The sequence below is a fragment of the Limtongia smithiae genome, assembly GCF_038497785.1.
Source record: "Limtongia smithiae strain NRRL Y-17922 unplaced genomic scaffold V1518scaffold_2, whole genome shotgun sequence".
NCBI lineage: Eukaryota > Fungi > Ascomycota > Lipomycetes > Lipomycetales > Lipomycetaceae > Limtongia > Limtongia smithiae.
In genome coordinates this window covers 913448-938679 of record NW_027117623.1, presented here as the reverse complement: position 1 = coordinate 938679, position 25232 = coordinate 913448, and the positions used below count along the sequence as shown (strand labels likewise).

Below are 25232 nucleotides of genomic sequence, written 5' to 3'. Positions count from 1 at the left end.
CGGCGCATCGCGGGGACGTTCACTCCGGTCAGCCGCCCGCACTGCCTCCCGCCGTGTTCCTGTACGGCGTCGCTGAGGGGCTGTCACGTAATAAATATAGATGTGTGCCCTGTGAATGTAGTTCGCGTTGCTTCTGCGAGGAGTTGTACGGAGCACAGATTGCGACTTGCACGATGGCACACCTCCAGACGGGAACCCCAGAGAGCAGTGGCGGCCTATTACACTCAAATGAGGACACAAGAGGAGCCTCAGGTTTACGGCGGTGGCGGAACGACTCTGCACATCTTGAAGAATCGAGACGGTCGGCCCTGCTACAACAGCAGCTGGTGTACGCACCAGACTACGACCCCTCCATCATGTTCACGGAGAACGAGCGCGCTTCAAGACAAATTCCACAGACAGCTACCACAGCTGATGCGCTACGATCGTCACCGCAACCGATGCAGACAGTCGCAGAAGAAGGCTACACCGAAGACCTCGAAACACAGGCCATCAAAGATCAGATCAGATACACCACCAAACAGAGTATCCACTCCGCCGGCACCGCACTACACTACGCAGAAGACGCAGAAGCCTCGGGCCGCCGCACACTCCGCGCGCTCGGCGAGCAATCTGAGCGCGTCAGCGCCGTCGAGCTCTCGCTCGCCATCACAGCGAATAACTCCAGAATCGCGCATGAGGAGACGGAGACGCTGAAGACGCTGAACCGGTCCATGTTTGCGATACATGTCGTGAACCCGTTCAGCTCGCGGCGGCGTTTGATGGAGCGCGAGCAGGCTATCCGGACGAATTTCAGGCAGCAGAGGGACGTGCAGGACGCGACGCGGAGGCAGCAATACGACGCGCGGGCACGCGCTGCGGAGGCGCTCAGCAGCGACGGACGACGACGGCAAGCCACCGATACGGAACGCAGGTATCGTGAGCAAATGTTGCGGAACCGCGCCGAGCTAGCAGAACGCTCGCGATTCCTCTTTGAGCCTGATACCGAAGACTTCCATAATGAACTAGTCCTGGACGAGCGGCTCGACAGCATCGCCGCGGCCACGGCGCGGTTGAACGCCATTGCGAAAGCGATGAGCGCGGAGGTGGAACAGCAGAATTGTCGTCTGGCTCGGATAGACCGGGACACACGTGATATCGAGGTCGATGTGCACCTGAACACGGCCCGACTAGCGCGAATACGCTGATGCGCAATGCCGCGGGCCGGCAGAGTACAGTAGTACATATCATGACAAATGCTCACATATCCCTCCATTTTTCACGTCTATGACGCGATATGACACGACGGACGCGTCGCGACAAGACGATCGACGCGTCATGAAATGTAATATTCAGCCGCACGTGACGAGCTCTTAGATTTGAGAGGGTTAGGGCTCTGTGGCAAATCGCCTCTACACAAATCTGCTGCGTTTCCGTCTTCCCCTTCTATTCCCACTCCTCATCACCGCCGCCCCTCCTCTTCCCAACACCCCCACCGACCCCCCTTCACTTCCACAGCAATGAGGCTCATCAAGAAGAAGTCCAAAAAGGATCCACTCAAGCTCAAGAAGGAGGATGACGACTACGCCGCCGAGAACCACAATCCCTATCTCAAAAGCCGTGAGCCAACTGTCTACCAGAACTACAATCCCTATGCGATTGGCAACTCTGCCTACAACTCCGTCCCTGTCCATGCCGTTCGTGCGCAGTCAAAGTTTACGCCCGCCCCGGACAACTACGTCAGCGACGCCGAGTTCTTCGGTCTGCCCGACACCCAGCAGGAGTCGTCCGCCTCTTCAGCCCCGATGCTCGCCGCCAATCCCTACGAGTCCCCCGCCGGCGGCCACGACGGTGAGGCATACAATCCCTACGCTCCGCCGTCGCGTTCAAAGTCAGCCTACGACCGCGTCTCGCCGAGCACCTCCGCGCCCGCGCTCTACGGCGCGAGCCGCTCCGGCTCCCCGGCGCCATCCCACCACGCCTCACACTCCGACGACTCCCAACAGTACTCGCCGTACAAAATGAACCCATCTGCTGCATATTCCTCTGCATCCGTCAGCACAGCTCGCACCGGCACCGTCCCGCCACCGCTACCGGCAAACGGTAACCCTTATGCTACCTCAGTCAACGACGACAGAGCCGACACCGTTTCCGTAATGACCGCAGACCCGAACCGCAGCGAATTGTTTCAGGGCCTCTCCTCGCGTCTGCGGCTACCCTCTTCTAAGCGACAGCCACCACAACAAAAAATGCCGCCGAATCTGCCACCAGAAACAGAGAACTACGATCCCTCGATCATGGAGACCGAGGAAGAGCGCCAGCTTCGCTATGCGCCACAGGAGCAGATCACCAGAAACGGCAAGCAGCAGCAGACCACATACGGCGGTTTGCACGACCAGTCCCAGATTGACGAAGATCAGGACGTGCAGGCGATGAAGGACCAGATCAAGTATGTCAAGAAGGAGTCGCTCTCCGCTGCACAGAACGCGCGGCGGTACGCGGAGCTCGCCGAGGCGTCCGGGCTGCGTACACTCGGCATGCTGGGCGAGCAAGGCGACCGCCTGTCCGCAGCGGAGAGCGCGATCGCAGTCACCGAGAACCAGACACACCTTGCGGAAGACTACGCGCGCGAACTCAAAACCCTCAACCGCTCCATGTTCGCCGTGCATGTCGCGAACCCGTTCAATTCCCGTCGGCGCATGCAAGAGCAAGAACAAAAAATTCGCGATAACTTCCAGCAGCAGCAGGAACAACGCGCCGACGACAGACGCGTGCATTACAACGCGCAGCAGCGCATCGCGCAGGCGATGGGTAACGCGCCCGGCGAGCGCCGACGACAGCTCAGCGCCACCGAGGCAAAATATCGCGAACAGATGGCCAAGCAGCGTGCAGACCTCGCGCAGGCGTCGCGGTATCAGTTTGAACCAGACGAGGAGGACTTTGAGGTGGAGCGCGACATCGACACCGCGCTGGATGACATTAACAATGCTACCGGTCGGCTCAACCTCATGGCAAAGTCGATCGGTAACGAGATTGATTCGCAAAACAAGCGCATCGACAAGCTCAATAAGAAGACGCAAGAAGTCGAGATTGGCGTGCATCTCAACACGTCTCGGCTCGCCCGTATCCGCTAGATTAGCTGATTTCCTGACTACCACTTGTATTTATTGGACGTGCTTTTTTTATTTGCTTGCATTTGTGAGGACCTTGGGCGGCTTGTTGTCTTGCATTGGACTTTGGGAATATTGTGTTTACCGGTGTTCTTCTCGTTTTTAAGTCTTCCCGGTTTTAGAAATCACGAAACGGACGGGTTTGGTTGTTATTGGGTTGGGATGTTGTTTGTTCAAATGATTTGCTACCGTTTTGTGGGTGTGTGTGTGTTTTGTTCGTTGCTGTACATACGCATGCGGGTTGTTTACACGACCGCATGGAATTTAGACACGAAATGAATGACCCGGCATTTGATTCACTAAACTATATGTCTAAGGATATGCTCAACCGTGTGTGTGTTAATAGTAGTAAAGCACTAGTCGCGGTCGGAGGCGAGCGTGTGGTGTTGGTGCCGCACGAGCATTGCGGCGATGGATTCGACCATCTTTGACTTTGCCTCCCGTGAGACCGGTACACCACGCGCTGCCGCTTCGAGAAGTAACTTGTTCGTAACCATACCGTCATAGTTATCGTCATCATCATCCGTGGGAGCAACGTTCGTGTACGCTTTCTCGCCACGGACGATGTAACCTTCATCGTCCTCATCGTTCTCGTAGTCGTCGGTATCGTAAAGCACGCAGTGAGGAGTAACACCCGCCGCTGCGCCCCAGACGGGTGTGCTTGCATTGGAGCCATTATCAAATGTGCTCCCAGAGACGAGGCTATCCGGTGAGGAAATGCTAGGCGAGGAGGACGGTGAAGGGGATGCGGAGGAGACGGACGAGAGGCGCGGGGACGGTGACGCGGCGCGGTGAAAGGAGTGGCGTTGAAGATGTTCGTACTCTGCGTTAGTGCGCAACGAGGAGGAGATGGTGTCTAAGAATTTGGTTTTGCCAGACTTCCATTCTTGTAACAGGTTCTGGATATCCGCTCCCAACGCCGTATACTGTCGCAAAACCTCCTCAGAGGTCTGCACCTCCGCAGCGGTGCTGCCGCCGCTGCTGCTCAATATCGCGTCGGTAACGGTATTCGCGCGTCGAAGTAGGGCATTATTATTCGGTGTCGGTGTCATCATTAGCATCTCATCAATCCCGCTGCCACCGTTGGCCGCGCCGCGACGGCGTTGGTCAAGTTTGTCAAGACGCGCAGAGTCTGCGCGCAGGGTGTACATCTTCGCGTCAATATTGCGAACCATGGCTGACATGTTTGCCACAGCTTGCATATACGGTCCCCATTTGTTCGGAGATTGTTGACGTAGTGTGGGTGAGGTCGAACAGATGCTGTGTTGATTCCGACTACTCCGTTCCATGCCCTCCATCGTCGCGTCTTCCGCCGTCTTCTGCTGTCGCCGCGTATACGACTGCACGAGCTCCTGTACGCCTTTATCCCCATCCAGCAGCGCGTCGAGGGTATTAGTGCCTGCCTTGGCGACAATCGATAGCGTGCGCAGCTCATGCACGACTGTATTCCATTTGTCGCAGTCGGTAGAGTCACCAAGTGCATTGGTGGCGAGAAGGCAGCATAAGAGCTTGCGACGCGTGTCATGAAACTGACGCAGCTGGAGTTTGAGGTCCCATACTGAATACGCCTTATCGGTGGCCGGGGATTCGACAGAGTCTCCGCAACCCGGAGTCTCGTCCGGTTGTCGTTCTGGGGTGTCCGGATCACAATTCAAATCGTAGATATCGAAATACTTCTGCAAATCGGAACGGTTACACATCTTCGATAATCGTCCAACCGACTGCGTATGCAGCGCCAAGCCAGACTCCAGCGTCGCCTGCACCTGTCGCCGCAGCATCTCGCAACTGCGTTCCGCAGCCGTCATCTGCCACCGCTTGCCGTGGTGCGCTGCTGGTTGTTTGTCCGGGGTCGCGTATCGAATATTGAATCCAGGGATGCTAAATCCTTTGGACAAAAACTCAACTTCTTGGATAATCCCGATCGTGCGTGCAGTGGTCATATCGAAAGCACGATTGCTGTCAATGAAATCCACCGCGCTATCAACCGCGATCTGCCGCGTCGTGCGCATCCTTTTGCGCCACGTATGCGCATGGAAAAAGAGCAGTACAATCGAAACCAACATGAGGCTGATGACGGCCTTGTATCGCGACCCACCGCGACAAGTGTCCGAGCGTAGGAACCACGAAAGCAGCACGGCGACTACGACGACGCAGCCGCCACTGCCTACCCAGAAGCGCACGCCACCTGGAACAATGCCGGTGCCGTTGAGATGGAATTTATCGCCAAATGTGCGTGAGGGAGGAGTATGGGGAGGAGGTGGCGGCGGTGGTGCAGTAGCAGGTGAGCGGTAAGTAGAGGACACGCAGACGGCGTCGCTTAGGAGTTGTGAGGTGACAAGGATGTATCGGAAACATTCGAGGAAGTGCGAGTTCTCTTTATGCCCGAGTCTCTTCCGCAACGGTTCCTATCGATCGATCAGTCAAGTTCATGTTCACGTGCCAAACATACAATCTGCCGTACCGTAAACAGCAATCTAAACCGCGATCGCCGCATCGCCTTCTCGTCACCAAGCACAAGTGGTCGTAGCTCCTCCTTCGTACCGCGTCGCAACACCGTGGGCTTGCGCTTGCCATTCGACGAGGATCCGCCGGGGGGGAGGGTAAAGGTGGTGGCGGAGTCTCGAGTCGCAGAATTGACGATCTCGGCAAGGGGAAAGGTTTTGGACGAGAATAACCGGCGACGGCGAGTGGTGCTCGTGGGTGTGCTGTTGTTGTGCACATTCTCGCCAATAGCTACAGGCGCAGTGTAAGCGATGTCGTGGGCTGAGCAGCACAGAGAAGAGCCTTACATGACAGATATTCTGCGAACGGCGAGCCGGCGTCGACGACCTGTTCCGCGCTCATGGCCACGGCGGCACGCGGTGCTTCGCTGGAGGGGGCTAGCAATAGACAGCCAGTGGAGACGTGTGCGGAGGAGGAGCAGGGCGACATGGATGCCTGGAAAACGCGATGTTTGTTTACGCCGCGTTCTACGCAGCGAATTTAAGGTTTAGAGCCACGATCTAGAAGTTCATCTCTACACATAGACGCTAAGCTGCTTCCGGCATAGCACATGTACACCTGACGGCACTCTATTTGCCCTTCTCTCTGTTTTGGATGATCTCATTCTTTGTTATATCGCATTTGCAAACGCGTTGCGTGTGGAGTGTGTAATTCATGATATAGCTACAGTCTGTTGCGGCATTTCATACACAACTAGGCGCTGCAGTAATTTGTCTTATATACGGTAGTATGTTTCTCGCTGACTCCACATCTAGCCGCTGTAGATGCGCGAGGCAAAGGTGCCGGCGACGCGTTGGAAAATGCCCCGCGACGAGCGCGCGAACACACTATTGGCGATGCCACTGGCCTTCCCGAATCTGTCGCAGCGAGTGAAGGCCATGGCGTTTGTGGAGGAGAGGATCACAGCGATGACTAGGTACTGTTAGCAGCCCGCAGAATAACAAGAGTAGAGGAAACTTGCCAACAAGAGAGAGCTATGCGAAGACCAAAAGGTATCAGGTTAGAGACGTGCTACACGTGGTAAACGAAAATTACTCACCCAGACAAGCTCAAACTTGAGGATCGCGAGGAAGGCAAGCAGACCCCAGAACACGGGGGTGCAGTACAGCACCGTCCAGAAGAACTTTGAGTCGGTCGCATTGATCTGACGGGTAGGCTATAACCGTAATTACCATCTGAATCGATATTCACGCAGACAAGCACGCGGTAAACTCACGTCGGCGCTCTCAAACACCCAGATGCTGTCACCATTTGACGAGGCTTCATTCCACCACCTATTTCTAAGTCAGTGATTGAACAACGTGTAAGTATATGCGTGCTCAGTCATACCGCAGCCCGACGAGAAGGCGACCAGTGACGTTCTTGACGTTCCAAAAGTCGGCTGCGAGGAGGAGAATGACAATTATGAAAATGAGGACACTGCGTATGGTCAGCCATTAATTCTTCGATGAGGAACAAGAGTCACATACAAATTGTCGGTGAAGATGAGGCCAAAGATATAGGTCAACAGCGCAGCTACAAATCGCGTCAGCCGAGAGTTGTTTTGGCAAAGCACAGTGCAAACCCCAACAGAGCGGCACTCACCCAGTCGAAATCCAAGAAAGAAGCCAAGCGCAACTGGGTGCGACGAGAGGGAGAACTGGTATCCGCTGAGGTCCGGCTAGAGGCACGCGCAACGCGCGTGTTTCATTAGTAGCAGTAGGAGTGATGGCACCTGGCACACATAGATAAAACCGCAAGAGATTGACAGAAAAGACATACCATTGTGGAATTCTAAGCGCAATCGTACGGGCGACTTACGGCGGCCAAAGCTGTAGTGATGGACGGGAAGTTGAGCGAGAGGCGGCGGCGTAGTGCTGCGTCGGTTTTAGAGTTTTGCTGCACCCTCTAGTCGACGAACCACGGCTTCTGCATGGGTGCGACGACCATAATGAGAGTGTACTGACTGATTAGAAACTATGGGTTATTAAGAAGACATGTGTGTTGTTTTCTACGACCCTGTACATGAAGCAGTATGGGTTGTGTGGTGCGGTGGCTGTGGATGGAGCCGCCGCGATGATTGTGATATAAACATGGCGCAACAGCAACCATATTCTGCGACTATGTGGGCGGTAAAAACAATTCTCAACCTCCATTGTATGCATAATCTTCATACTTTGTGAAGAAGAAATGTATACGCCTCAAAGCGGTAGTAAATGCTCTGCGACGGGCGGCGCAGTCACTCCGAGCCGTGCGGGACGTACGCTCTTATAAACTCTCCGCCTTCCCCTTCACCGCCTTCCTATTCTCTCTCCTCCACCACCCCTCCCCTGCCATGAACAAGCTCTTCCGCTCAAAGTCACCCAAGCCAAGGGCTGACGACCGGCCTTCGCGCCAGCAGTCCGCCTCGCCCGCGCCCTCGTACTCCTCCTCGAATTCCGTGCCGGCGTACAATCCATACTCGGACGGTGCGTACACTGGCAACACATACGCCGACGACAAGGGATATCTCAGTCCACAACCTCCCAAGGCCGCACGCTCACCTTCGCCAAACCCTTACGCAACTTCGTCGTCTCCACAGCAAGCACGCAACCCGTACACGCCCGCCGCCGACACGTACAACCCTTATGCACAGCAAAACTCCCGCGCCAGAGACGAGCTGTTCGGCCAACAAGGGCGGACACAGCAGGTCCAGCAGCAGCGTGCCCCGAGCCCCAATCTGTATGGCTTTTCAGGCGAGCACTCAGAGAACTATGACCCATCGATTATGGAAACCGAGCAGGAGCGTATGGCACGGACAGGTGATCGAGCGCCGTCGGTCTACGGTGATAAACAGTGTGCGTATGGGCAGTACAACGAGGAGGAGGAGGACGAAGAAACTTTCGTCAGAAGGACAAAGCAGGCGATCAAGGAAGTCAACAAGCAGACCATCGCAACCGCCGGCAATGCAACAAACCTCGCGGACCAAGCTATCGACACTGGCTTGCGCGTTCTGGGGAAGCTGAACCAGCAGGGCCAGCGCCTGACGTCGGCAGAGTTCTCCGTCGCAGACACCGACGTGAAGCTGCAGCAAACTGACAAAGAGCTGTACAATCTCAAAGTCGCGAATCGTCCTCTGTTCATGCCTCACATCGAGAACCCAATGTCATCCAAGAACCGAAATCGCGAACAGGCCACGAGAAACGCGTACTCCCGCAAAGACATGGTTGCCGATAAACAACGTGCAGAGGATGCGGCTACTCAGGAGGCTTTTGATAAATATGGCCAGCCTGTCTCGAAGCCCAGCGCTCCAAAGTCACGAGCCAACAACATTTACACGTTTGAGGCAGATTCAGAAGACGAGGAGGACGAGCAGACCATCAGCCAGGCTCTGGACGGGCTTAACGTGCGAGCTGGCCAACTACGCGGCATCGCTGGCGCTGTGGGCAACGTGTTGGATGAGCAGAACGAACGACTAGCGAGGTTAGATGACAGCATTTTGAGCACTGATGCGAAGATGCACTCCCAGATAAATGAGATGGGCCGATACACAAGAAGGAAACCGCGTGGTTAAGCTGCATGTTTGTTATCTTTTGTATTTGATTCGCTACGTAGTTCTAAATGTAGATTATCTGCAGTTTATTAGGGGAGGGGGGAAAGAAGAACGGGCGAAGAGGGGATTAACTGCCCGGCGAGAATACAGCAAAGCGAGTCGTAATGGACTCGTTTAGAACAACCTCAGTGCAAGCAACAGAAGTCGACTGAACATTGCATCCATCACGAAGAAAGGGGCCCGAAGAAAGTGTTGGCAACTCGCAGTGAAGCGAGCATGCGGACATCGAACGGCATCGCCGACGTCCGTGAACATTCGACTTTTTCGTCTTCTTTCCCAGCTTCACGCACAACACCTCCACAACCCCTCCAGCAATGAGCACGAAACGAAAGCCAACGGGCCTCGCTCGCTCGACCAAGCGGAAAAAGCTCGACGACAAGGATACCGCTAGCGCATCCGAAAGCACTATTCCCGCTGTCAGGACACAGACTGCGGCAGACGAGACACTCGAAGACGAAGCCACCATCGCGCTACCTGAAGACATCGATCCCGCCGACGAGATTGGTCAGCTTTACGCAATGCACGCCAACTTTTTAGAATCAGCTAGAAGTATGTTAGGCTGTTTATATGTCACGTCGTGAGCAGCTGCTAACCAGTTCTTCAGATAGCCCTCAGCTCCTCCAAGGCGTTGTGCACGAATGTGACCGTCTCCTCCGCAACGCGACCGCGCCGATGCCCGCGCGCTTCCACAAGGTCTATGCGCACGCACTGGCGCTGCTTGCACTATTCTCCAAGGGCGGCAGCAAGAAGAAGAAGAAATCCAAGCACACGGCGCCGCAGGCCGCTCCCGAACACACGCCTGAGGACTTTCTCCTCGCCTCTATCGAACGCGCTGACACCGGCCTGCAAATGTATCCTGAGTTCGCTGAGCTCTACGCTTTGCGCTGCGAAAGCTATGTGATGCTTGTCGGGTACAAGCTCGCGCTGTCACGTAACTCAGGCGACGCCGAGCAGTGCATCAACTGGGTGCGCCAGATGCTAGATGATTATGACTCCGCCGAGCGGCTGTACAAAGAACAATCTACGGAAGAAGAATCCGGAGAAGACAGCACGCTGATCGACGAAGAATCCCTGGGCACAACTATCTCTGGCGTGCTGAACAAGAAATTTCTCGTATATCTGCTCTTGCGAATCTCTCAAGCCCTTGAACTCACCTTGGAATCTGACTTTGTCGAAGAGCGTTTCCCCCAGTTTTACCAGTGGATGGAGGACCGCCTTCTCGCAGAGCTCAAGGTAGACGATAATAATAGCGTGCGAATCCACAAAGCCCTCGGCAATTTCTACATGGCCAGGTCTAACCCTTACGTCGACTTAGCAGAGCAAAAGCTCGAGGCCGAGTCTGAGGACTTTGACATTCTTGATCTTATTTCAACAAGGGTAGAGGAGGTTTCGGAAGCTACGACGATTGATGCGGCAGTTGATGAAACTACGACTGCACGGTTAAAGGAAGCTCCTGCCAGCCCATCTGAGCCGTCGGAGGTTATCCTCGCAAAGAAATACCTTCAAAAGTCGCTTGAGCATTTCACATTCAATGAGGAGAATCAATCGGCGGACGACCTGGTTGTTGTACGTATTCCGTCTTTCGTTCTGTCATTGGCCAGACAACTGATTAACCACTTGCAGACCGCGGAAGTGTTCATTTCCCTGGGAAATCTCGAATCCGAACAGAAGCGGGAAGACCTGTACGGCGAGGCTATCAAGAGATTTAAGAAGGCGGGAAGCATGAGCGGCGAGGACTTTGGACACCTGATAGCAGAACTGGAATAAGTTAACTCGCAGCGTTAACTTAATGAATACGCAATGGCCATCAGCGGGATAATTTTGTTCCTATTCTTCGCGCTGAAGTTTGTAAGTGGTGCTGTGTGATGAGGCAAATGCAACATAAAATACATTCGTTCAATAACTAGTTACGGTATCTATATTGACACCATGGGAAAAATTCACAAATACATGCCAAACACCACACTGACACCTTCATACTGTGCCAACATGTGCTCCCCCTTCCCTATCCCGTCTTCTAACGTGTTCCGAATCGCCGGCCAGACGCTGTGATTTTCCGTTCCTCCTCGACCTCGGGCTTGGCGCGGTTCAGCACCTTCAAAAACTCCGCGACTCTGAAGCGCATGCGCGAGTGCATGTAGGCCTTTGAGCACTTAATGTGGTAGTGAAAATAGTCCCGGAAGATCTGTATGTGGCTGATGCAGGTGTCTCGTCTGTCGCGGGTGATGTGTCGCGGAAAGAGAACTATATGGCGTCAGCACAATCAGTGAATACGGGGTACAAAGGAAACTCACCGAAAGTGATGTATCCAATATCTTCGGATGATCGCAGACCGGGCAAGCCGCGGATCTCGAGCGGAGGCTCCTTGCTCGAGTAGAGCACTTGCGGCGCGTTCTGAATCGCACGCTTTCTCGCATCAACAAACTCCTACAATGACTGTTAGTACTTCTTCAAAGTGCATCATTCCATAGAGTCCTACACACCTGCAAAAACACCTTGCCAAACACACGATCAGTTTCCTCTCGAAACACGGTCGAGAATATAACCGTCACGCGATCGAACGACGCACGGATATAGATTGATTCCTCCTCGCGATAGTTGATAGCCTTGACCTCGGCATTGCTGGCCTCGGGAACTGAGAGGTCAAGTGAGTTCTTGGCTGCCTCGGCTGCAAGCTCGTCGAATTCGCTGAAGGCTTCCTCGAAAGGCGCGGCTAGGGCGTTGCGCTTCAGTAGCGCAATTTTCTGAATCAGAACGTCCTTCTCCTCTGCAGTTGATTGCATTAGCATAATAGCCGTGGTGCCAGCAATAGATCCTCCGGTGGAAATATACCTTGCGTTGGCGGTAGGTCCTCCAAATCCACGACCAGCGAGAAGTCGAATCCAGCCTCAGGTGTGCTGATGGCGTACTTCCCGTACATTGCTTTCAAGCGCTCATCGACACCGTACTTCTGTAGATCCTTGTAACATTTTACAGCAAGCGAGATGAGCACCTTTGTCTTCGACTCCGGTGTCGAGACGTGATACGTGACGTTGTCAAAGTCAGAGATGATCTGGTCGATCGAAGCGGGCTGCGCATCTGGCGCGAAGCGCTCGGTGAGTATTGACTGCAGCAGCAGATTGTGATATTGCAGCAGCAGCATCGCGACAGTGGCTGAACTCGGTGTGCGTACAACGTAGAGGACTGGGAGAATGAATTGGCGCGAGGGTCGTGATGCCGGGGGGTGAGTGATGACGCTTGCCGTTCCGCTTCGTCGCGGCGCAACCGCCTAAGCAATCGCGGTACGCACACCTTACTGCTTACACGCTCAAGCACATCCCAATGTCCCTCAGCACTGCATATTCCGCATTTCTGTTCTGTACAAATTCTCACACCTCCTCCCCGATGCATCAGCTATCAATCTCATCAATCGTCTCCCATGCCTGGTCTAGTCGCGGTCGCCCCAGATTCTCCACAAAGTGTTTAATCGACACGTCACGCATAAGCTGGTACAGCTTCCGGTCATGATTCTCCTTCAGTTCCCCCCTTCCAATAACATTCAGCGGCGTCAATCGTGCTGCATCTGTAACTGTGTCGTAGTCTACAAAGAAGTCGTAGATGTGGCAGATCAGGAGCATGTTGATCGTGTACTCCGGGTCGATCCGAGTGTATGCATTTAGGCATGACAATGCCTCTATGCGGGTTTCCTTGTCATCTTTGTAAGTAGGATGCCGCGGGAGCGTCATTTTGAGCACGCCAACGACGGTGGGGATGAATGAAAAGATGTTGTCTTCGGTCATAATGCCGTTGCCTCTGCTTCCGAAATCTGTCGTTGTTAGCGTGTCTTCTAGGGCAGCATAAAAACTTCTGACAAGCGCACCTTTCCAGGAACACAGCATAAAATTTAATGTGACCAGACTCTGTAGTCGCGTACTTTGTCGCCGAGACAGCATGTTCTGCTCGAAAGCCTTGCGGACGTCCAAGTTCGCTAGAATATTGAAAAACACAATAAGTCGTGCCCTTAAAACGACATTAGTTCTCAGACGCCTCCATAAATCAAGTATGAATCGCGATACTTACAGTTTCCGTTGCTTATAGCTCCCCTCCATGGCGATAACCCCGAGTTCGTCCAACAGATCATCTGCAAATCAAAAGTTAACCCCCCCAACTCCGCATCACCCCAAGAAATACAAAAGGCACAGACTATTCAATTGATAATCCGACTTCATCCTGAGCCAGCGATCCATCCGAGTCTGCGTGAGGTATATCGCGGTCCCCGAGATTGCAAGGCATCCCAGCAGAAACGCTGTGTCTTTAATAATACTACTGATGCCGACCATCGCAGCGAGCTCATAGCAGCAGCTGTTCTAGTCGTGCTATCGCCTATCGGTATCTCTGTGCTTGCGACTATGCGGAAAGATGACGTCATGCGGTCTGTATTAGTGTAGAGGTGTACGTCCTTGCACGCGACGGCCAGGTCACGCCGGTGGTTCCTGACGCGTTCGCGTTTGAAATTTAGAGATTCGCGACGACGTCATTTTGTACATGTGCTCCACACATTCTTGCAAGGCATCCCCAAACGAATGAGACCAGTACAATGCAGAACTGCTCAACACGTTCCAATAACCATTTTCAACAGAAATCTATTGCTGCGCAGGGAGCACGAATTTAGTGCTTGCTCCAACTATCAACCACATCCTTCTTACGCGCCACTCTCTGTCCTACACGGGCGTACCTGCCCTCCGAATTTGAACACACTGTTGGTGCCAAATCTGCCCGTCTTTCGGCAACTGGCAACTGTTGGAAGAAATTAACAAATTTGCTTCCATCTGTAGGATTATCAACTTCAACGACGGTGTACCGTTCGCAGCGCGGGACGCGGAATTCTGCTAACATGACGCTCGCTCACACAACCTTCATATTTCAGTAGCAAGATTAATTAACATTGAATATCTTTCACGTTCGCGTCTGCGTTGCTAAATCACTTCTGTTCTACCAGCATCAGCAACTCAAACGTTCCCTGGACCAGGACATGTTAACACGGCCGTCAGCGAAGCGCAGGCAGAGGAAGGGAAGCGATATGGAAGCGGAGAGAGGAGGACAAGGAGGACGATGAGCGGATCAGCGTGGGGTGGACAATTCGGGTAGGGACGAGACTATTGTGATGGCAGTGAAGTGTGGACTTCGGCGGTGCTGCAAAGTCTGCCTGACCCCGGCCCCGGCCACTTCACCCCCGCAAACCCTCCCAATCCCGTGAACATCTCTTTCCCGAGTTCTCAACAGTTTTCCAGCTTTCATCGCCGGTCATCGTTCTACCTGATTATCCTCCGGTACCTGCATCGTGTGAAACATTCATTAATACGACTCCGGTTGCTGATGCAGAAGGGGGGTACGATAAACACGACAACGACGATAGTACGCAGATGCATTATCCTACGTCAGTATCGCTCAAGAGCAACGACCTGCCAACAACCCAGCGACAAGAGCTACGGCGATGAAGGATTGCGACAAGGTTTGTTGGCTCTAGAACAGTAAGACGTGGTGCTGGGCGGGTATGTGGCTGTAGCAGCTGCGTAGTATGGACCAACAACTCTACTAGCACATATCACAAGTACTATAAGCACCTCGCAACCTGAGTTATTGTCTAGCTTTGAAAGTCCATATGAGATCTTGCCGAGAACCAACAGGCCGGCGGTTCTCTAAGGCTAGAGAGCTGCTGCGACCGTAAGTTGAGACGGGTCACAAACTCCCAAGTCCCAACGCAGGCGCGCGTCGTTGTTGCTTAGTTGCAGGAACTGGGGTAGTCACTACAGCAAGGTCGGCCAGCTCGGTCAACGCTCTTCCTAATCAGACAGCTACTGGCTTGTACAGATGGTTGACAGCAGTGCGACGAGAATTGCGTATGAAGTGAGCGGTCACGTATGTGTGTATCGGTTGACCGTTCAGCGCGATATGTTTTAACGGCTTGCCAGGTCCAGGGTGTTGGTTTTCGGCGATTCGTCGAGGTGAGAATATCAACTATAAAATGGCAGTTTGCAATTTCAGAAGCTAAATGCTTGCAGAGAGAGGCCTCGCGAATAGGAATTACAATGGGGTGGGTGTACAACACAGGTGAGAGTCATTTATCCGCTGCTTCTATGGCCGAAATCTTACACATGCTCGCGATTCTAGCACATGGCTCAGTTAAAGGCGAAGCTCAAAGTCACGATCCCAAGCAGATAGAGCTCTTCGTGGATAGCTTGCGTAGTGAGTGTAATATTACGGATTTTGTCTGGGTACACGCACTAACAGTGATACTTACGATAGAGGGCACCCGATACAGCCGTGTGGATAAGGTTGATTTTACGAAGATTGACCCTGTTCATCATGAAAATGAGTTTACGATCAAGCATAAATAGATGAACCTCAAATAATCATTGTTATTCGCTGTCATAATTTTCGAAATGGACCAGGAGATCGTCGTTAACGTCAGCTGCACCTCACACCGTTTGAACCAAAAGCAATAATACAAAAGCAAGAACTGAAATACCCCAGCGTTGGTTGAACCACATATACACCAAGTCACAAGATGGCTCACGAATTGAGCTCATCGCGAGTCCAGCCGATCGACTTGATTGTCTCCAGGCCCTTTCCAGGCTGTGGCTTTCCGTTGTCGATCTTGAGCGCAAATGGATTTCTGTCCTCCTTCTGCTTCAAGTTTCCAAAAGTGTGGTTTACCTCTCTGTGCTTGGCTTCGTCGGCGCGGACATAGAGGATCAGGTCCTCCATCGTGCAGTTCTTGTCCATTTTCCAGTACTCCTTGGCGAGATCCGGGACTGTGAGATTTTCCCACTCCGGAATGCGGCCCATTTTGATATCGTCAAGACATCTCGTATATGTGACAATCGCTTCTTCCTCAAGATATCCAACGAAGCGGTGACATGTCCTGGGCGATAGTAGGTAGCACACGAAGAACATGTTGAAGAACACCCCCTGTCCGGCCAGAAGGAAGATACGCATGACCCAGCCGGGCCGGTATAGCTTCAGAAATGTGAGCAGGTGCATTCGCTCGTTGTAAGCCTCCTCGATCAAGGTCTCAATCCATGCTCGGTCCCGCCTCAGAGCTCGGAGCGAATGAAGATGACGAACCATGCCGCCAACCTGTGAATCAAGTTAGCTAACGATCACGGAGGTTGGACATAATGCGCGACTCACCATTCCGGGAACTCCCGCGATACTCTCCAAGAAGACGAAGCGCTCTAACCATTTATCCCCGGTCATCACGAATTCCTTCTGGTTCTCTTGTCCGGGTTTGGGATGCTTGTATCCGGTCGCAATGTCAAAACAACTCCGCATGGTTCTGATAGCCCACAGTGCGATTTTATCCGAAATTGTCTCAGCTTCGCGGTGCGCGACTTCTATCTTTAAAACCTGCTCTCGCGAATATATAGGATGCGGCCATGCTACCTCAGAGATGTAATCGTGCTTGTCCGGGGCAAGTAAGCTGTTACTTTCGACCGGCTGCGACATCAGTGTCTCGGTACTGGTTGTATGCTCGACTGGGATATTGTCTTTCACAGCTGTAGCGACAGTGGGATTCACGGCCTGTGCTGATGACTGCGAAGTCGATGAGATGGACCGTTTAGCGACTTGCCCGCTGAGGAGGATGACAGCGACGGGGCGGAAGCTGGATGCGAGTGCGCGGGCTGACGGAGAGAGCGAGCACAGTGAGCGCGCTGCGGAGCGGCATATGGCTGGTCTTAACACCATTGTGGACGACATGGTATGTCGGTGTGGATGCAAGATACAGAGCTGTTGGTGTAATGACTGTTAAGTCGGTGTGGTAGTGGTTGAAGCACAACTGTGCAGAGCGGCCCACCGGGGTAGCATGGATGTTATATAGAGAAAGGAGAACGTGCCACCGGGGTGGATATCGGGCGAGCCGTCATGAAGAAGCCTGCGTGACCACGGGGGTCGGCGGAATCTACGGTAATACCAGGCGTGCGTTCACTCACAGGAAGACTATCTAAGCGCACGACCGAAGCGCAGCTCTCTCTGGGTGCCCGTAAGTTACTCATTTTGCCAGAAGCCGATTTTTATTCGTAGGCCAAGCAAGAGGCGAGTCTCGTGAACAAGCGCCACCAACGCCACCGGACAGGCCCACAGCAGTTGCCTACTTGTTTTGGGTGTCTGTGGAGTTTTCGGCGACGGACGAAGGGTAACGGGCTGAGCGAAGCTGCCATTTGTGCGTGCGCCAAAAATTCGCTCGAGCCTTCCCCGGAATTTCGTTTTCGGCGCACAGCGCGCTAGTACGGCGTTATGATGTCAACAAGCAAGATCTTGAAACCTAGTTTTGCTTTTGCACCCTAAATTCGCCGGGGCCGCCTAACGCAGCCGCACGCTTGGACCTATTCCGGGACAACTCGGGCTACCCACACCGTCCGCGCCGACCGCCGCCCGGGATATTCTCGCGATTCCGCGCAAACTGCCTCCTCGTGACGGCGTCATATGGACTCGACGAGGATTATCGGTCTTGGAAACAATGTAAGCTGGCATATAACCGGCTCTAAGCGATAACAGGTTTTTTGCGCAAGTTTTTTGATGTGTTGTGCGGAAGGGTGAACGGTAAGTCAGGGGCTCTCGCGTCTTGAGGCAACGTCTAATCCACACCCGTAGGTGGCTTCGGCGCAAATCTCTGACGCCGCAAGCGGCATTTCCAAATTTACGCCAGGAAGCCCTATTTCCTGCAGGACTCAGAGGGCGCGCGTATTAGTAACGAGCTGACAAGCAATGAGAAGGGCCCAATTAGTTAGCCTGGCCCAGGAAATGCTACAGCTGTATTAAACTCATGTACAAATTTCGGATATATTAGAGATGAGCGGCATATGTGCCATGCAGATGTAGATGTCTAAAGGCGCAAAAGCCCTCAGACATTGAATTCAAGAGTAGTACTTGATATGCTTCAATTTCTTCGCCTTATCGGTCTTTGGCGCCCGGAGCATGATGATGAACATAACCGTCGTGGCGATGCCTAACCCGATCCAAGTTACAATATACTGCGAATGGTTGTTCCGTAAGTCTACCTTTGGCAGTCTTCCAAGCGGAATGCCAGCATCAATCAGCACCTCCCATGAGATGAACGAATCCGACTCCGCATACTTGGTTCCTAGTTCCTCCACCATAATCGGCAACGAGTCTGTCATTCGCGCAAATTCTTGAACGTCAATGAAGTAGAACAGGCCACGGTTTGGCTCATTGGCTGGTGTGAAGTAATTGGGCCCGGGAGGAGTCTTGATTAGCCCTTCGATATACACAATTCCTTCTGGCTGTGAGAATCGTTAGTACCCGTGCTGAGCTTGAATACACAATCTACGTACCAATGCCTCCGGTGCGCGTTTGTGCTGATCCGCCATATCCTTTTTTATCCACCCTCGGTTAACAAGAATTTTGCTGCCATTCTCGTTCTCGAAGGGCGTGATGACGGCGTATCCGGTCTCCCCGTCGTTCGTGCGCGGTCCTACAAGAATCTCCTGATCATACCTGAACCTGCCCTTGGCGATAACGCGACGGTATTGTAACGACGCCGCTGCATCAGGACTATGATAAACCATTCATTAGCTCAAATGCAGCACACCCAGCGGCGTGATCAAAGAGGCCAGCATACTTGACTTCCTTGGGCAGAAGCATAGGCGGCAGGATCAGCCGATTCTCATATTCTGCAATTAAGTCGGTCTTCCATTTTAACCGCTTCACCTGCCAAGCGCCAAGTCCAAACGATATTATAGGCATAAGAACTGCAGACCGCAGTTAATATCGCGAAACAACCTCTATCAGAAACATGGTAACGCACGCAGTAGAGAGAGAATCGTCACTCGGCGCATTGTAGGCTTTTCCTTCGACTTCATTGCCTCCCAGTCCGTGGTCATGTCAATCTTCTGGCGGCACGACGAACCTGAAAATTGCCGCGATGAGAGATGTTGAGGTCCAGTAACCGGTGCACATCTGCGTGCTTGTACACCCCGGCGGAGCTGCGAGAACATGCGTTGCGGCAACTGCGTCGACTGCGTCGGTATTCGGTAAACCGGTGATAATCTGGCGTATGTGGAGCATCGTAGCAGTAGACCCTCGCCCAATGTGAAGAGGGATGAAGGCATGTTGAGGTGCGCGTGTCGACGTGACTTGCTGATGCAAAATCGCGTCCCAGTGAACCTCGAACTGAGTGAGTACACGAAGGCACCCTGCATAACCGCGCCAGCGTGTGCGCGTTAGAATGGTCATGCTGCCCGCCATGTAAGGTGCTAAGTGCGCAATTCAATGAGCACTGTGCCACAAATGCCGCTGAAGCGCGGCTGCTTGTGGTTGTCGGATCTTCGAAACCCCGAGGCGACGGCGAGTGTGCCCTGTTCACGATCGCCACGCCGACCCTCTCCAGCTTCCGTCTCACTCTCCGCTGATTCCCCGTTTGTGCTTCTGATTCGAGCACTAAGCAAGTTCTTAAAATCGTCGTAATGTCGACAGACTCAGCAGAGTTCGCCCAGGTGTTTGAGACCTCGGTTAGCCAGGCTGTCGGCCGCTCCGTGCAGGAGCATATTCCATTGATAGTATACGTCACAGGTACGGGTATTCGGCGTGTATGCCAAGCGGGGGATAGTCAGTTAACTGACGACCTGCTATAGATGCCAGCGACGCGTCGGCACAGTGGAACGATGAGCTTTTGACAGATCACGATGTGAGTGGAGGAGTGCTCAGTGGGGAGGATGACCCTGCTGACAGTGGCATCTCAGGTCAATGATATCCTACGAGACCATGCCGTTGCACTGCGTTTAGAAAATGGATCAACTGAAGCTGGTTATTTTGCACAACTCTTTCCCATCGCCACTGTCCCTTCGCTGTATATTGTCAGGTACGGCACTCGCCCCATATCGTGTTCATGCAGCATGCCATCTAACCCTTAGCAGCAATGGCTCGGTCGTCGATTATGTCTTCGGAGACGTGGATCTGCAATCGTTTCTAGCACGGTTACGGAGGGCACTTGTTCCCGAACAGCAAGATCAAAGTAGCGAAGCTCTAGAAGCGGTCATTCCAAATTCTTCTGCAGCCTCAGCTACTCCAGTATCAACCCCATCTTCGCCAATTACCGCGCGCCCTGCACCTCCTATTAGGTATGAACTTCACTTTGGCTGAAGTTTCGGTTTTACCCCTACTGACGTCGTGGGTATAGTCCGATTCCTGCGTCTACTCCGCCAGCACCAGTTGCCGATCCGTCGACATCTAAAAAGCCAGTAAAACAAGGTCCGATCAAGTTCATAGAAACAGGTCAGACACACAACAGGTACCAAGAAGAGCTCCGTCGCAAACGAATACAGGAGTCTGAAGAGCGAAAACGGATTCTGAAGTTGGTCCAGGATGACCGCGAGGAGATGAGAGCGCGGACAAGTGATGTCGCAGGGCGGTCGTCCATGTCGGAGTCTCGAGAGTCGGAGGTACCTGGTGAGCACAAGCACAAGCGGGTTGCGTCGGTTGATATCCATCGTCACTCAAATTCTGCGATCGCCATTCGACTCTTTGACGGCTCGTCGATCAAGAACCGATTCCCGCTTGAGAGCACGCTTGGTGATGTGCGCGTGTGGATTGATAGTTGTCGAACAGATGGTGATCAGCCGTACTCGATCATCTCGCAATTTCCGAATCGCGTGTTTTCTCTTTCCGATGAAAGTCAAACATTGGTAGAGCTTGGCTTGCATCCGACGGCGACACTATTTCTGAAGCCAATCAGCAACTACACATCAGCATACAGTCCGAGCACGGTGATGGATCGCGTCTGGAGCAGTGTGGGCAGCCGCCTTAGCTGGGCTAAGGGCGCTGTTGGCACGTTCTTGGGATACGGATACACCGAGCCTGTGCAAGAGCCAGGTGCTACATACCGAACGCCAGACTTGACCGCATACGCACAAGCATCGCAGTCCATGTCGCCCACTTCGTCATCGGGCGGACCGCAGACGCTGCAGGATCTGAATACGGACGCGGACGACCGGCGGACTTATAACGGCAACCAATTGAATTTGGAAGATGATTCATAAAGACATCGCGACCCGTTTCGTGATCACAGTACAACCTTATATATATTTGAAATCCAGCTTTTGGAGTTTTGAATTACTACATTGACTCCTTTCTCTATGGCGTTTTGTATCTCATCCGCGCAGGCTTAAAGTGTTGATTCGTAAAGTTTCGAATCTTATTTACATATTGTGCATAATTTACTTGATTTTCTACTAATCATTTGCCATCTGCTCGAGCTCTGGGATATCCCAGCCCAGAGCGTCCTTTGGGATGTGCGCATTGTGCACGTCATGTGCAAGACTGCGAATCACAGTGTCTTGCGCGGTTTGAATCCACGCGCAGTAGTCTTCCATGACAATTTTGGAATAGACGTAGTACACGTCGTGGAAGCTGAAGAGCGTGTTGATGTCGAGAAAGGCGCGAAGGATGGCTCTCTTTCCGCCGCGGAGAATGTAGTACACGTCGTCCCAGCACTTGATCGACAGGGAATAGTTCCGATAAAGTGGGTATGCGAGCGAACGGCGGACGGAAGTTGCCATGATTTGTGATAGCGTTGAATCGGATGTATCAAGACATGCTATGTTTGCAGCGAGTTTTCCGATCGTCCAGGGTGACTCGGGGGTATGGTCGTCCATAGTGGTGCGGATGTCGTAGCAGTATGCAAATAAGAGCGGGAGGATGTTGAGGTAGACTTGCCGGAGTTCGTCGGAGGAGGGAATTAAGTACGTGCGACGGGGGAGAACTGTCATTTTCTCGATTTCGGTGGGAGTGAAGGCGATGACGGCATCAAGTGTTCCGGCTTCCAGTGCGGTATGGATCGTGCGCACGAGTTGTGGTTCGAAATGGAGGAGTCCCTCGATATCCGGATTGTCGAGGAGATCTGAGAGATAGTATTCCGGATCGAACTTTTCGTTCTCTTTTGTGAGTCTCTCCTGTCGCCGCGAGTCGACGGTGCTCGTCTCTGGGGCGCCGATGTCGTTGATATCGTTACCGACTTCAGAGGGAGCGCGTAAGAAACCGGAGTATTGGTTGTTGAAACCATATTTGGCGGTGAGTAGGGAGATATCGTCGTCAGTGGGGAACGATTGTTCGATCTGCCAGTCAAAAGCCTCAGCTTCAGAAAGAGCTTCGTAATGAGCTGCTGCAGCGCCAAAGCCGTTGTCCCCATCGGGCTCAAGCTCACTGCCATCGAGCTCTTCTATTAACGGCTTCTTGGTTGCAGCCGCGCTGCAGCCTTCGCTAGCAATACTGTCCTTGGGGCCCACTCTTGCGAGGAGCTTCGTAGCGAGATCTAAGTCCGGGAAATCCTCACCCGGTGTTTCCTTGGGAAACTTCACATGCAATGTCGACGCCGCAAGATCGAATTCTGCGCTCGCGCGGTCGTCGTCAAGTATATTGCCCGGTAGATGGAGGCGTAAGTAGTATGGCGGAAGCGAGAAGACGAAGATGTCATCGTCGGCTCGTAATTCCACATTTTGCGCCTAAGTTCGTGTTAGTTTGATAGCTCTTTCATCTTTTGGGGGGGTGGCCGGGGTTGTGCATGCGTACTCGTAGATGTGTCACTTTGAGGTCTATGTACACGTACTCGTCGTCTTGGCGCACGACAAAATGCGGCGTGATCATGGTTCGGTTTGTAACCGCAAGATCATTATTCTAGGGTACCGGCTGAGGTGCTTCACCAAGGATCAGTAAGTCGTGAACTTTGCAGCGTTGCAAAATCTCCTTTAACCTCCCAAAGTCATCGTTGTCGGGATCGCCAACCAAGGACAGGATTATCTGAAGGATACACACACAACATGAACTATCTCAAGCGGTCGCTTCGCCTGATGGGCGTCGGTCTGAAGAATAGTAAGATCTCGTATTGCGTTCCTGTCTGAGGCCACGTTCGTTACTAACCACGGCAGGTGTTACCGCGAACACGAAGAAGCTCGTTGAGTTCCCCATGGTCCAGTTCAACAATCCCGACTCTCTCAAAGAATGCATCGTACGCTCGGACAAGGAAATCGGCGGCTACAGCTCTGCACACCTTGACTGGGAGGCGAAGCAAAGCTGCGCGCACTTCCACGGTACGCTGTCGCTCGACCTGCCGGCGGGCCGGCCAGAGGTGCAGCGGTCAGGATACGCGATGTTCCGGACAAAGGACAGGCCGAAGAATTTCATGGACGAGGATATATATTGGGATCTCGAGACGCTGTCGCATATCGCGCTGCGCGTGAAGGGGGATAGGAGGAAGTATTTCGTGAATATTCAGTCGAAGACATCGTTGCCAACGGAGATTCACCAGCACAGGCTGTTTTTGTATAATCCGGGCGAATGGGAAGTCGCGGTGGTGAGCTAATCGAGTGTGAAATGCCAAAAGAATACGGAGGCTAACAGGATTAGATCCCGCTTAAGCACTTCCTGCTGACGAACTGGGGTCGCGTCGAGGCTGTCCAGGAAGTCAACCGGTCCAAGCTGAAGACGGTTGGAATAGGCTTGCTGGACCGACGATATGGGCCGTTTAGTCTGTACGTGGACTGGATCAAGGCAATCAGTGATGACGAGGCGGAGAGGCTCATCGCGCAGGCACGGGTGGAGGCACAGCAGCGTGGCATGGATATACCGGAGCAGCGTGCGACTGATCCTGAGAAGGCCAAGACGATGGAGCTGTAGCGGCGCTGGAGAAGATAACTCAGGGTCATATGTAAATAAAACACCGGAACATTAATTTTTAACCGTTTCAACCACCACCACCATATGTAACACATAGTCTTTTACATGGTCCACTTCTCTCCAGTGAGCTGCTCGTAGGCCTCGACATACTTCTCCCGCGTTTTCAGGGCGATATCGTCGGGCATCTCGACGCCGTCCTTGTAGGCGAGATTGTTGGCGGTGAGCCAGTTGCGCAAGAACTGTTTGTCGTAGCTGTCTTGTGACTTGCCGATCTCATATGTGTCGGCGCGCCAGAAGCGGGAGGAGTCTGAGAGTCAGCAGTTGCAAGGAAGAGTGGACGAAAGTATGTGTACCTGGGGTGAGGACCTCATCGACGAGGACGATGCTGCCGCTCTCGTCGACGCCGAACTCGAACTTTGTGTCGGCGATGATGATGCCACGGGTGGCAGCGTAGTCGCGGGCGGTGGTGTACAACTTGAGGGCGAGCTCCTCGACCTTTTTCGCGTTCTCGGCACCGATCAGCTTGGCGGCTTCGGAGGGATGGATGTTTTCGTCTGAATTGTTAGCATTGCGCAAGAACAGAAACACAACGGCATGTGTACCATGCTGGCCCAGCTCGGCCTTGGTGCTGGGAGTGAAGATCGGGACATCGAAGGCCTCACTATCCTGCATGCCCTGTCGGACCTTGATGCCATGCACAGTGCCTTTGGACTTGTACTCCTTCCAAGCGGAGCCGGTGAGGTAGCCGCGCACGATGGCCTCTATGGGGAGGATCTTGTACTTGCGGACGATCATGCTGCGGCCGGCGAGCTGGTCCTTGTAGGGTAGGACGGCGGCGGGGAGGGTGGAGATGTCGCTGGAGACATAGTGGTTGGGGCAGACGTCGCCGAGGAGGGAGAACCAGAACTTGGAGATCTGGGTGAGAAGCTTGCCCTTGTCTTGGATGCCCTGCCGACAGTGTGAGTGACGGCAACAGAGCACAACCTGCCGAGTGCGGCAGAACACAACAAACACCAACGTTCTTCATGATGACGTCGTACGCGGAAATTCTGTCGGTGGCCACGAAGAGCAGAGTTGAGTCATCGATGGCGTAGATGTCGCGGACCTTGCCCTGGGCAAGCAGCGGCAGTGCGGCGTGGAGGTCTGTGGATGTGAGGGCCATTGTGCGCGGGATGGGGTTTGTTGTTGTTGTTGTTGTTGCTGCTGGTGGGGGGTGGTGGTCTTGGGTGTATTGTTCCGGCGCCGGAACAGGGGAGAAAATTATGAGAACTGACGAAAGAGCCCACGTCGAAACCTTGTGCGAGCCGCACCGTGAGCGAGGGGGTTAAGGTTTCAGCGTG

The 25232-nt window shown here is 53.3% G+C and overlaps 15 protein-coding genes across 15 annotated transcripts; 7 read left to right on the top strand and 8 right to left on the bottom strand.

Annotated features, from left to right (window-relative positions):
• The first annotated feature begins 38 nt into the window (after positions 1 to 38).
• V1518DRAFT_412309 (uncharacterized protein) lies at positions 39 to 1391 on the top strand. The gene has a single exon (XM_066903054.1). It carries the CDS (start codon positions 174 to 176, stop codon positions 1185 to 1187), a length of 1014 nt encoding a protein of 337 aa, XP_066761402.1. The 5' UTR covers positions 39 to 173; the 3' UTR covers positions 1188 to 1391.
• V1518DRAFT_412308 (uncharacterized protein) lies at positions 1376 to 3453 on the top strand. Its single transcript, XM_066903053.1, has one exon. The coding sequence runs from the start codon at positions 1500 to 1502 to the stop codon at positions 3111 to 3113; it is 1614 nt and encodes a 537-aa protein (XP_066761401.1). The 5' UTR covers positions 1376 to 1499; the 3' UTR covers positions 3114 to 3453.
• On the bottom strand, positions 3413 to 6113 carry V1518DRAFT_412306 (Mysoin-binding motif of peroxisomes-domain-containing protein). The gene is made up of 3 exons (XM_066903052.1): positions 5939 to 6113; positions 5611 to 5882; positions 3413 to 5554 (listed from the first exon to the last, which is right to left on the bottom strand). Exons 1-3 carry the CDS (start codon positions 6078 to 6080, stop codon positions 3506 to 3508), a joined length of 2463 nt encoding a protein of 820 aa, XP_066761400.1. The 5' UTR covers positions 6081 to 6113; the 3' UTR covers positions 3413 to 3505.
• A 91-nt stretch (positions 6114 to 6204) lies between these two features.
• On the bottom strand, positions 6205 to 7547 carry V1518DRAFT_412304 (uncharacterized protein). Its single transcript, XM_066903051.1, has 8 exons — positions 7413 to 7547; positions 7236 to 7311; positions 7121 to 7166; positions 6981 to 7070; positions 6868 to 6925; positions 6691 to 6807; positions 6613 to 6625; positions 6205 to 6563 (listed from the first exon to the last, which is right to left on the bottom strand). The coding sequence occupies exons 1-8, from the start codon at positions 7413 to 7415 to the stop codon at positions 6403 to 6405; spliced, it is 564 nt and encodes a 187-aa protein (XP_066761399.1). The 5' UTR covers positions 7416 to 7547; the 3' UTR covers positions 6205 to 6402.
• Positions 7548 to 7890: 343 nt separating this feature from the next.
• V1518DRAFT_412300 (uncharacterized protein) lies at positions 7891 to 9252 on the top strand. The gene has a single exon (XM_066903050.1). The coding sequence runs from the start codon at positions 7966 to 7968 to the stop codon at positions 9181 to 9183; it is 1218 nt and encodes a 405-aa protein (XP_066761398.1). The 5' UTR covers positions 7891 to 7965; the 3' UTR covers positions 9184 to 9252.
• V1518DRAFT_412297 (nuclear pore complex subunit Nro1-domain-containing protein) lies at positions 9253 to 11128 on the top strand. The gene is made up of 3 exons (XM_066903049.1): positions 9253 to 9771; positions 9827 to 10788; positions 10846 to 11128. The coding sequence occupies exons 1-3, from the start codon at positions 9537 to 9539 to the stop codon at positions 10987 to 10989; spliced, it is 1341 nt and encodes a 446-aa protein (XP_066761397.1). The 5' UTR covers positions 9253 to 9536; the 3' UTR covers positions 10990 to 11128.
• Positions 11129 to 11239: 111 nt separating this feature from the next.
• On the bottom strand, positions 11240 to 12364 carry V1518DRAFT_436940 (Arp2/3 complex, 34 kd subunit p34-Arc-domain-containing protein; the record flags this gene model as incomplete). The annotated part of the gene is made up of 4 exons (XM_066906309.1): positions 11240 to 11466; positions 11517 to 11649; positions 11706 to 11989; positions 12055 to 12364. The coding sequence occupies 4 exons, from the start codon at positions 12362 to 12364 to the stop codon at positions 11240 to 11242; spliced, it is 954 nt and encodes a 317-aa protein (XP_066761396.1).
• Positions 12312 to 13716, bottom strand: V1518DRAFT_170135 (uncharacterized protein). Its single transcript, XM_066900812.1, has 4 exons — positions 13406 to 13716; positions 13282 to 13342; positions 13082 to 13221; positions 12312 to 13027 (listed from the first exon to the last, which is right to left on the bottom strand). The coding sequence occupies exons 1-4, from the start codon at positions 13539 to 13541 to the stop codon at positions 12612 to 12614; spliced, it is 753 nt and encodes a 250-aa protein (XP_066761395.1). The 5' UTR covers positions 13542 to 13716; the 3' UTR covers positions 12312 to 12611.
• A 1356-nt stretch (positions 13717 to 15072) lies between these two features.
• V1518DRAFT_425757 (uncharacterized protein) lies at positions 15073 to 15599 on the top strand (the record flags this gene model as incomplete). Its single annotated transcript, XM_066905944.1, has 4 exons — positions 15073 to 15120; positions 15174 to 15206; positions 15264 to 15447; positions 15508 to 15599. 4 exons carry the CDS (start codon positions 15073 to 15075, stop codon positions 15597 to 15599), a joined length of 357 nt encoding a protein of 118 aa, XP_066761394.1.
• Positions 15542 to 17080, bottom strand: V1518DRAFT_412284 (alternative oxidase-domain-containing protein). The gene is made up of 2 exons (XM_066903048.1): positions 16396 to 17080; positions 15542 to 16341 (listed from the first exon to the last, which is right to left on the bottom strand). The coding sequence occupies exons 1-2, from the start codon at positions 16960 to 16962 to the stop codon at positions 15775 to 15777; spliced, it is 1134 nt and encodes a 377-aa protein (XP_066761393.1). The 5' UTR covers positions 16963 to 17080; the 3' UTR covers positions 15542 to 15774.
• An 891-nt stretch (positions 17081 to 17971) lies between these two features.
• V1518DRAFT_412280 (SURF1 family-domain-containing protein) lies at positions 17972 to 19673 on the bottom strand. Its single transcript, XM_066903047.1, has 4 exons — positions 19031 to 19673; positions 18845 to 18974; positions 18558 to 18777; positions 17972 to 18506 (listed from the first exon to the last, which is right to left on the bottom strand). The coding sequence occupies exons 1-4, from the start codon at positions 19422 to 19424 to the stop codon at positions 18120 to 18122; spliced, it is 1131 nt and encodes a 376-aa protein (XP_066761392.1). The 5' UTR covers positions 19425 to 19673; the 3' UTR covers positions 17972 to 18119.
• V1518DRAFT_412276 (ubiquitin-related domain-containing protein) lies at positions 19587 to 21603 on the top strand. The gene is made up of 5 exons (XM_066903046.1): positions 19587 to 19794; positions 19857 to 19909; positions 19965 to 20083; positions 20139 to 20342; positions 20402 to 21603. The coding sequence occupies exons 1-5, from the start codon at positions 19689 to 19691 to the stop codon at positions 21258 to 21260; spliced, it is 1341 nt and encodes a 446-aa protein (XP_066761391.1). The 5' UTR covers positions 19587 to 19688; the 3' UTR covers positions 21261 to 21603.
• On the bottom strand, positions 21296 to 22943 carry V1518DRAFT_412274 (SHQ1 protein-domain-containing protein). Its single transcript, XM_066903045.1, has 2 exons — positions 22789 to 22943; positions 21296 to 22721 (listed from the first exon to the last, which is right to left on the bottom strand). Exons 1-2 carry the CDS (start codon positions 22861 to 22863, stop codon positions 21453 to 21455), a joined length of 1344 nt encoding a protein of 447 aa, XP_066761390.1. The 5' UTR covers positions 22864 to 22943; the 3' UTR covers positions 21296 to 21452.
• Positions 22944 to 23036: 93 nt separating this feature from the next.
• Positions 23037 to 23892, top strand: V1518DRAFT_425752 (complex I intermediate-associated protein 30-domain-containing protein; the record flags this gene model as incomplete). Its single annotated transcript, XM_066905943.1, has 3 exons — positions 23037 to 23088; positions 23145 to 23569; positions 23623 to 23892. 3 exons carry the CDS (start codon positions 23037 to 23039, stop codon positions 23890 to 23892), a joined length of 747 nt encoding a protein of 248 aa, XP_066761389.1.
• Positions 23893 to 23894: 2 nt separating this feature from the next.
• On the bottom strand, positions 23895 to 25136 carry V1518DRAFT_412269 (uncharacterized protein). The gene is made up of 4 exons (XM_066903044.1): positions 24911 to 25136; positions 24495 to 24840; positions 24246 to 24446; positions 23895 to 24199 (listed from the first exon to the last, which is right to left on the bottom strand). The coding sequence occupies exons 1-4, from the start codon at positions 25052 to 25054 to the stop codon at positions 23994 to 23996; spliced, it is 897 nt and encodes a 298-aa protein (XP_066761388.1). The 5' UTR covers positions 25055 to 25136; the 3' UTR covers positions 23895 to 23993.
• Between the last annotated feature and the right edge of the window lie 96 nt (positions 25137 to 25232).

Coding starts and splice junctions, on each gene's coding strand:
- V1518DRAFT_412309 (XM_066903054.1), top strand. CDS start 174: ATGGCACACCTCCAGACGGGAACCCCAGAGAGCAGTGGCGGCCTATTA.
- V1518DRAFT_412308 (XM_066903053.1), top strand. CDS start 1,500: ATGAGGCTCATCAAGAAGAAGTCCAAAAAGGATCCACTCAAGCTCAAG.
- V1518DRAFT_412306 (XM_066903052.1), bottom strand. CDS start 6,080: ATGTCGCCCTGCTCCTCCTCCGCACACGTCTCCACTGGCTGTCTATTG. Junction 5,883..5,938: donor GTTCGCAGAATATCTGTCAT/GTAAGGCTCTTC, acceptor CTGCGCCTGTAG/CTATTGGCGAGAATGTGCAC. Junction 5,555..5,610: donor GGTTTAGATTGCTGTTTACG/GTACGGCAGATT, acceptor ATCGATCGATAG/GAACCGTTGCGGAAGAGACT.
- V1518DRAFT_412304 (XM_066903051.1), bottom strand. Junction 7,167..7,235: donor CTTTCTTGGATTTCGACTGG/GTGAGTGCCGCT, acceptor CGCGATTTGTAG/CTGCGCTGTTGACCTATATC. Junction 6,808..6,867: donor GGGTGTTTGAGAGCGCCGAC/GTGAGTTTACCG, acceptor TTACGGTTATAG/CCTACCCGTCAGATCAATGC.
- V1518DRAFT_412300 (XM_066903050.1), top strand. CDS start 7,966: ATGAACAAGCTCTTCCGCTCAAAGTCACCCAAGCCAAGGGCTGACGAC.
- V1518DRAFT_412297 (XM_066903049.1), top strand. CDS start 9,537: ATGAGCACGAAACGAAAGCCAACGGGCCTCGCTCGCTCGACCAAGCGG. Junction 9,772..9,826: donor CTTTTTAGAATCAGCTAGAA/GTATGTTAGGCT, acceptor CCAGTTCTTCAG/ATAGCCCTCAGCTCCTCCAA. Junction 10,789..10,845: donor CGGCGGACGACCTGGTTGTT/GTACGTATTCCG, acceptor AACCACTTGCAG/ACCGCGGAAGTGTTCATTTC.
- V1518DRAFT_170135 (XM_066900812.1), bottom strand. CDS start 13,541: ATGGTCGGCATCAGTAGTATTATTAAAGACACAGCGTTTCTGCTGGGA. Junction 13,343..13,405: donor GTCGGATTATCAATTGAATA/GTCTGTGCCTTT, acceptor TTTGATTTGCAG/ATGATCTGTTGGACGAACTC. Junction 13,028..13,081: donor TATGCTGTGTTCCTGGAAAG/GTGCGCTTGTCA, acceptor TAACAACGACAG/ATTTCGGAAGCAGAGGCAAC.
- V1518DRAFT_412284 (XM_066903048.1), bottom strand. CDS start 16,962: ATGTCGTCCACAATGGTGTTAAGACCAGCCATATGCCGCTCCGCAGCG. Junction 16,342..16,395: donor TCGCGGGAGTTCCCGGAATG/GTGAGTCGCGCA, acceptor CTTGATTCACAG/GTTGGCGGCATGGTTCGTCA.
- V1518DRAFT_412280 (XM_066903047.1), bottom strand. CDS start 19,424: ATGCAGGGTGCCTTCGTGTACTCACTCAGTTCGAGGTTCACTGGGACG. Junction 18,975..19,030: donor GACGATTCTCTCTCTACTGC/GTGCGTTACCAT, acceptor TGCGGTCTGCAG/TTCTTATGCCTATAATATCG. Junction 18,507..18,557: donor AACGCGCACCGGAGGCATTG/GTACGTAGATTG, acceptor CGATTCTCACAG/CCAGAAGGAATTGTGTATAT.
- V1518DRAFT_412276 (XM_066903046.1), top strand. CDS start 19,689: ATGTCGACAGACTCAGCAGAGTTCGCCCAGGTGTTTGAGACCTCGGTT. Junction 20,084..20,138: donor CCTTCGCTGTATATTGTCAG/GTACGGCACTCG, acceptor AACCCTTAGCAG/CAATGGCTCGGTCGTCGATT. Junction 20,343..20,401: donor CGCCCTGCACCTCCTATTAG/GTATGAACTTCA, acceptor TCGTGGGTATAG/TCCGATTCCTGCGTCTACTC.
- V1518DRAFT_412274 (XM_066903045.1), bottom strand. CDS start 22,863: ATGATCACGCCGCATTTTGTCGTGCGCCAAGACGACGAGTACGTGTAC. Junction 22,722..22,788: donor TCAAAGTGACACATCTACGA/GTACGCATGCAC, acceptor ACACGAACTTAG/GCGCAAAATGTGGAATTACG.
- V1518DRAFT_412269 (XM_066903044.1), bottom strand. CDS start 25,054: ATGGCCCTCACATCCACAGACCTCCACGCCGCACTGCCGCTGCTTGCC. Junction 24,447..24,494: donor GGCCGAGCTGGGCCAGCATG/GTACACATGCCG, acceptor CTAACAATTCAG/ACGAAAACATCCATCCCTCC. Junction 24,200..24,245: donor CGATGAGGTCCTCACCCCAG/GTACACATACTT, acceptor GCTGACTCTCAG/ACTCCTCCCGCTTCTGGCGC.